The sequence below is a fragment of the Aegilops tauschii genome, chromosome 7 (genome assembly GCF_002575655.3).
Source record: "Aegilops tauschii subsp. strangulata cultivar AL8/78 chromosome 7, Aet v6.0, whole genome shotgun sequence".
NCBI lineage: Eukaryota > Viridiplantae > Streptophyta > Magnoliopsida > Poales > Poaceae > Aegilops > Aegilops tauschii.
Window position 1 is genome coordinate 258,497,906 of NC_053041.3, and position 7,461 is coordinate 258,505,366.

A 7,461-nucleotide genomic window follows, 5' to 3' on the forward strand; every position below is an offset into this window, starting at 1 on the left:
CGGACCCACTCGCGGAGCTGTCTGGTCCACTGGTACCTTTCCGGCTCGGGCTCCATGGGCGATGGCTCGAGCTTGGGCTCGGGGAGTGTCGGCGGTGGTTGGGGGATGATGCAGTCCCCAGCCGCTGACAACGCGAGGGTCTCCTCCAGGCCCTCCCGGTGCGCGTCCTCATCGCGCCTGCTCTCCTCCAGGGCGCGCTGTATCGTCGCTGCCTCCTTCTCCGGCTGGAACACATGTTGGCAGTAGGAGGATGCCGGGGTTAAGCTGCACGCCACGGCGACGCTCCTCCTCGTGCTCCAGCGCGAACCAGACCTCGCAGTTGGGAGAGTCCACTCCCGCTGCTTCGATGTCAGGAGCTCACGGCGCTTGCGCACCTCCTCGACATGTGTTCATAGCGATCGCGCACCGCCAGCACCGGGATGCGGTGCGGTCTAGATGCCAGCCGTGGGGCAGGCTGACATCTGGATAGGGCAGCGGCTAGCGATACTACCAGTGCAACCGGGATGTACTGCCTATCCTGTTCCCATGGCAGCCCGCCGTGTCAAGGAGCCGCTTGCGGCGGCGGAGTAGGCGTGCGGGACGAGCTGGTGCCGAGGTAGAGCTTCCCCTTGCTCTTGCCGAACAACCCCATGGTGAGCTAGGGTTTTGCGATCGTCGGCGAGGGAGCACACCTGGCCAGATGTGGACGGGGGAGGGGAAGTCGATGAGGCCAGACCCCCCCCCCCGCACGCTTGCATTAGAAAAGGACGGCGGCCGGCAACCCTGATGGACACCGAGCGGACGCGCGTGACGTCCGTCTCGTGTCCGCGTGACGTAAATTTGGGTTTGAAATGCGTCCAGGCGAATACCGAGGGAAAGCGTTTTGGGTTTTAGAGCATCTCCACTCGCGCCCCCAATAGGCCCCCTAGGGCATGTTTTTTTTCGCCGGCACCGAAAAATCCCTCCAGTCGCGCCCCCAGGACGGCGATTTCCGCCGGTTAGGCCCATTCTTTGGCCCGGCGATCCGAGGCCAAACCTAGTGCACTGGGGGCGCTTGGGGGCTCCGGCGGAAGGGAAAACAGTGCATGGGCCACCACTGTCAGGCGAAAAACATTTTTTCCACCTCTAGATTCGCCCCCGCGCGCACTACCCCTTCCGCCGCTGTGCCAATTCCGGGGCCGCCCACCTGCCCACCGCCGCTAGAAAGGTCGTTTCCTCACCGAGAAAGAGAGGGTTCCCCGCGGCAGCCTCCACCCCGCTCCTGGGCGAGCTTTTCCGGCGCTCCAGCCACGCAAAGCGGGGATACCGGCGGCTGCACGCCTACTACGCCCGCCAGGTGTTCGGCGATTTGTCTGCTTAGCAATGGACTCGGACGACGAGGAGGCGTTCGCGGCACTGCTGGAGGAGGAAGCCGGTGACAACGCCCAGCATGAAGAGCACCTCATGGTCCTCGCCGATCTGGCCGACCTGTTCGAGAGCAATGCAAAGTCGTGGCGAGGTGGCTCGGCGTCGGGCCGGCAGAAGGCAAAGCGGAGGCATCGGCTGGAGGACTATTGCTTGCTCTACGCCGACTACTTCGCCGACGCTCCACCGCACGGCGAGAAAGTATTTCGGCGCCGTTATCGGATGAGCCGAAAGCTCTTCCTCAGGATTGTGAATTCCATCCGTGAGTTTGAGAGCTACTTCAAGTGCAAGAAGGATTGCACCGGCACACTTGGATTCACCTCACTCCAGAAGTGCACGACAGCTATGAGGATGCTTCCATACGGAGCTCCCGGTGATATACTGGAAGACTATGGACGCATGGTCGAGTCCACCACCATTGAGTGTTTGTACAAGTTCTGCAGGGCAGTGGTGGCACTGTTTGGACCACAGTACTTGCAATCACCCAATGCTGAAGACACTGCTCGGATCCTAGCACAAAATGCAGCAAGAGGATTTCCCGGGATGCTTGAAAGCATCGACTGCATGCATTGGGCATGAAAAAACTGTCCATTTGCTTGGCAGGGGATGTACAAAGGCGCCAAAGGAGCTTGAAGTGTGGTACTTGAGGCAGTGGCCACACAGGTTCTCTGGATTTGGCACTCCTTCTTTGGTATGCCAGGAACTACAATGACATTAACGTACTGCAGTGCTCGGATGTCTTTGCCAAGCTTGTTGAACGTCATGCTCCTCCGGTGAACTTCGAGGTCAATGAGCGCCACTACGACAAGGGATACTACCTAGAAGATGGCATCTATCCGAGATGGTCCACATTTGTGAAGACTATCTCAAACCCTGTGCCAGGAGGCAAGAACCCCTATTTTGCCAAGTGTCAGGAGGCTTGCAGGAAGGATGTCGAGCGGACATTTGGTGTGCTCCAATCTCGATTTGCTGTTGTCCGGTACCCCGCTCTGACCTGGTCGAAAGATCAAATGTGGAAAGTCATGACTTGTGTGTCATCTTGCATAACATGATCATTGAGAGCGAGCAGGAAGAGCCAGTGTTTGACACTGAACCATATTACAGGCATGGTCCTCTTGCCCAAGTTGATCACTAGCTACCGTCAAACTGGACTGCCTTCCTCAATATGCGTCAGGAGATCCGAGACCCACATGTGCATGAAGAACTGCAACACGGTGTGGAGCACCTATGGAGGCTCAAAGGCAACGCCTAGCTCGACGTGTGATGAAATATGAGTTTTTATTTGTGTTCAAATTATGAGTTTTATTTGTCGAAGTATTTGATTTGTATTGATTTATATGATGGACTATGTGATAAAAATTAGTTTGTGTTGAATTTGTGTCAAGCACGTCGAAATTAAGCCAATTTGTGCCGAAAATGGGCCGAAAACGATGGCTGGAGGGCGATTTTGGGTCGGCGACTGGGAACCATAGCCCCACACCGATTTTATCTTCGGTTGAATCCTAGGCAGCGCTATTTCAAGCCCTTGGGGACCGAACGGCCGGAGATGCTCTTAGTATGCGTGTTGGACCAGCGTTTTGGTCTTGTAGAGTGGCCAGGAGCGTGGAGGCTCGTCTCACACACGCCAGTTCGCCCAAAAGGCCAAAACCCTCTCCCTCCTCCGCAAAAAAGAATCCTCTTCTTCTTCCTCCTCCTCCGCGTGCTCTGCGGCGGCCTGCCCCACCCACTGACCTCGTCGGGGCGGACACGACGATGCTGCCCGGGATAGCCCCGGAGACACCGGGGCTGAGCGACGGCGCCGGGGCGCTCGAACTCCTGTACGCCTCCTTCCCGGTGTCGCCTGTCTCCACATTCCCCTCCCTTTGCTGCGCCGCCGCCGACGGAGACAAGACGGACCGCGTCAGCCGCCTCCCCGAAGATGTCCTCCGCCGCGTGGTCTCCCTCCTGCCCGCCAAGGACGGCGCGCGCACCACCGTGCTCTCCTCGCGCTGGCGCGGCCTCTGGCACTCTGCGCCACTCGTCCTCGTGGACACCCACTTGCTCCCCGGGGGCGCTGCGGGGGTTCGGCCGGCCCGCGCACGCGCCGGTGCCGTCTCGCGCTTTGTCTCCGCCGCCCTCGAAGCACATCCTGGGCCCTTCCCCTTCGCCAGCTTCACCTGCAGTTTCTTGGACGGCGCCCACCGCCGCGTGCTCGCGCGCTGGTTCCAGCTCCTTGCCACCAAGGGCGTCAAGCAGCTCATCTTCGCCAATCGCCCTGCCCCGCTTCCCGGCCTGCGCCTCCCTTCCTCACTCTTCAGCTGCCCCTACCTCCGCCGGCTCTGGATCTGTGCCTGGGTGTTCCCGGAGACCGCCACCCTCCCGCGCGGCGCCGGCTTCCCCAACCTCCGTGAGCTCGTCCTCGGCCGCACCGTCATGGAGGACAAAGACCTCGAGTTCGTGCTCGGCGTGAGCCCCGTGCTGGAGATCCTCGTGGTCGCCGGAAGCGAGACCCGATTGCACGCTTGTCTCGCCAGCCCCAGCCTACGGTGCGCGCAGTTATGCTTGTCCGCCCTGGACGAGGTCGCCGTGGTGGACGCCCCAAGCCTGGAGCGTCTCTTCCTCATCAGTGGCATGACCAAAATGAGCACGACAGTCAAGATTGGCCATGCTCCTAAGCTGCGCTTGCTGGGATACCTGGAACCAGGAATGCACATAATGCAGATTGGCAACACCATCATCAAGGTACGTGCGGCGCCAGGTCACCTCATTTCTGACTTTCCAATAATTCCTTTTATGATATGGACTGAACAAGATTAGTGCCAACAGGCAACCATGTTCTAAACCTCAGTTTACTCAGCCAAGAACTCATACTAGATGCCCTCACGATTAGCAAAAAAGAATCATTAACATGATAAACCGACATAGTACTAGGCAACTACTCTGGTAATCGGTTATCCATTTCTTTCTTGCAGTCCTGCCGGTATTTGTAGGAGGCATAATATTGTTGTGCATTTGGAAACGGTTCATCACCAACATAGTTTTGGGAATTTTCATCAATGAGACTGTAATACAGTTCCGCGCTTAAGATTAATGAACTTGCCATTTGATGATACAACACATAATTGCAATTTCACAGAACTGTCCAACTTTTACATTTCAGGGGGAAAATAGGTAGGAGGAACACATAATTGCAATTTCACATAACTGTCCGAATATTCATTTTGGAGGAGAATTAGGTTGGGGGAACACATAATTGCAATTTCGCAGAACTGTCCGAATTCACATTTTGGGGGAACAGTAGGTAGGGGGAATACGTAAGTGTAGTTTCAAAGAACTGTCTGAATTTTGCACATTGTAGTGATCACAAATTCAGTAAAAGGCCTAGTACCCTGTTGATCACTACAAAGTAAGGTGGCAAGGTGACTACAAATACCATTTACTGAATCTGTGAAAACTGCATGCACATCGTCGGTGATTGATTTGTGGCTTTTGGTGCATCGCAGGCTGGAACAAAGGCGAGCGCAAGCACCACCGTCTCAAGCGTCCAGATGTTGGCCTTGCAACTGCATTTCGGAGTCCCTGGTGAAATCAAGATGCTTCCCAGCTTTCTCAGATGCTTTCCTAGTGTCGAGACGTTGATTGTCCAGGTACCCCCCGCCTCCTTTAGATCATCAGCGCTACATTGCATCAGATTGCTGCTGCATAATCAGCAGAATGTGCAGCTGAAACTGTTTGCTGAACTAAATTGCAGTCTATGGACACTAGTGGACCCGCCACCAAGCTCAGCGTCAAGTTCAGGCAGGGCACAAGTCCTATTGAGTGTGTCCAGTCACAGCTCAAGACTTTGTTTTTCCGTGAGCTACAAGGGCATCGTGGCGAGTTCCATTTCCTCACGTTCATCGCGGAGAATGCGCAGAAGCTAGAGAGGATGTACATCTGGGTGAAAGAAGACCTGAGTTACCCCGCCAAGGTATCTATGGGTGCCAAACTGAGGGCTCTTGAGTCTGCTAATTGGGCTAGCAGGGACTGCAAGATGCTATTCAGGACCAGTAAATTTCCTGGAGGTGGTACCCCTTTCAACCTTGCAATGGGAGTAGATTTATCATTCGCCGACCCCTTCTTCTGCCACTGAAAGCCTGAAGATTTCAACGCCCAAGATTTCACTGCAATTGGTGCGCGTTAGGACAGAGCCCTGCTTCTACTAGTATCAGTAGCTTTACTTGCTATCATTTGTTAGTATCCTGTTAGTATCTGGATGATGATTGATAGCTTCAACGAACTTGGTGTGGTTTCGGTGACGGTACTTGTACATTAGTACTCCCTCCGTCCCAAAATTCTTGTCTTAGATTTGTCTAAATACAGATGTATCAAGTCACGTTTTAGTATTAGATACATCCATATCTAGACAAATCTAAGACAAGAATTTTGGGACGGAGGGAGTACAAAATTCTGAAAAGCATGTGGGTTCAGTTCATGTGGTAGTAACAGGGAACTAGACATTACCTGAGCTGGTATTTTGCTAACTGCATTACCAAGTTTCTCCTCGATGGTCCTTAATGCAACCAAATTAGATAGAACGTAGTTGCAGCAGGATATCTCACTTGGCTCATCTTATCAGTGAACTTGGCTTTTTATAGAGCGCGGGGCTTTTGAAGAACTGTTACAGCATATACTTGTTGGGGTCAGTGTGATTGTGTGAAGTGGGAGCTCCGATTCATGGAGGAGTAGAACACTTCAGTGAACCGCAATTTGGAGTTTTCACAAGCGGACTCTTCCTTGCGCTTGGCCGCGATTCACTACCGGCTCTTTGTGCTTGTTGTTGACAAGGTGTGTTCTTCGGTCTATTGCGCGTGTGCGCCTGCATCAGCACATACTGTTACTCGTGTATTCAGATGAGAGTGACATATCACTACAACATGTAGATACACGATTTGTTTAATTTGTGTAGCAACCATAACAAATCTGTATGGTTTCGCTCGGGAGTAGGGCATTTTGGAGGCCTTTAAAAAAATCAAAATTCAAACTTTATAGTTAAAAAAAACCCTGAAAAAAGCTATGCAAGGATGTGATGTGTATGTGAGTAAAATTGCAGGATGAAAAATAATCATGAACCTTGAGGATGAATAGTACATGTGCACATACACAAAAAAATTCATATATAGATTTGGTTTTTTTTGTGTAGCTCCCATTTTAATGAATTTCGTCCTGAAAATTTACACATGTGCATCATGCCATTAAGTATATATGATTTTTTTTCATCAAACATAAAATATGAATTTTGAATTTTTTAAATTCAGCCTTCATGGGGCTCGGCCTCCGTTTGGCATTTTCGCTCGCTCGTCTCCTCTTCAATTAAAGAGAAGAGAGTAGAGAAATGTTTAGGGCCTGTGCATTGGTGGCTGGAGCCAACTTGTTTTTCTTTTCAAAACGGAGTTTTGGCTCATCCATTAATTGAGAATAAACTTAGAGATGTTTTTATAATATAAAGTCTAAGGCATATAAAAGGCATTACTTTTCGGGAAAGGCTATAGCTCTATCGACGGATCTATAGCGGGCGTCCGCCACCTTCTCTGATCGACACGTGGCCAAATGGACCATGAACGTCTTTCTCATCTTACCTCTTCCCCAACCTCTCACCTGTACGCAAGTGCATCAGCGGCAATCAATGGCGTCCACCTTGCCGGAGAGGAGGATGGCAGCGAGGTGACCTGGCGGTAGCGCGATGGCGGGGGCGGGCGGCGCCGCTCCTCCCTCACCACCATCTGATGGGCTCGTGGCGAATAATGGTGGTGTTTTGTTTCGCAACATCCAATCTGTTGCAAGAAAGATTTCTGCAACATCAGTCATGTTGCGAACCTTCTTTCGTAACACAATATAGAGGTGAAAACAAAGGAAAAGAAGTCTGCAACATCACCTCAGTTGCAAAGTTTTTCTGCAACAATACTTTTGTTGCATAAAAAGTGAAGACAGGAAATCAAATCTGCAACACGACCTATATTGCAAAAAAACGCAACACAATCTTTGCTGCAAAAAAATCCACAACACAATCTTTGTTACAAGTGTTTCCACAACAAGATCATTGTTGCAAAGAAGTGAATG

The 7,461-nt window shown here is 52.1% G+C and overlaps 1 protein-coding gene across 1 annotated transcript; it reads left to right on the forward strand.

The window, feature by feature from the left end:
* The first annotated feature begins 2,934 nt into the window (after nt 1–2,934).
* On the forward strand, nt 2,935–5,660 carry LOC109780440 (F-box/FBD/LRR-repeat protein At5g56420). Its single transcript, XM_020339027.4, has 3 exons — nt 2,935–4,104; nt 4,866–5,009; nt 5,114–5,660. The coding sequence occupies exons 1-3, from the start codon at nt 2,941–2,943 to the stop codon at nt 5,492–5,494; spliced, it is 1,689 nt and encodes a 562-aa protein (XP_020194616.2). The 5' UTR covers nt 2,935–2,940; the 3' UTR covers nt 5,495–5,660.
* Nucleotides 5,661–7,461: the final 1,801 nt, after the last annotated feature.

Excerpts from the sequence above, each read along its gene's own strand:
- LOC109780440 (XM_020339027.4), top strand. The coding sequence starts at position 2,941 with ATGCGTGTTGGACCAGCGTTTTGGTCTTGTAGAGTGGCCAGGAGCGTG. Across the intron at positions 4,105-4,865 it reads TTGGCAACACCATCATCAAG|GCTGGAACAAAGGCGAGCGC; the intron begins GTACGTGCGGCG and ends GGTGCATCGCAG. Across the intron at positions 5,010-5,113 it reads TCGAGACGTTGATTGTCCAG|TCTATGGACACTAGTGGACC; the intron begins GTACCCCCCGCC and ends ACTAAATTGCAG.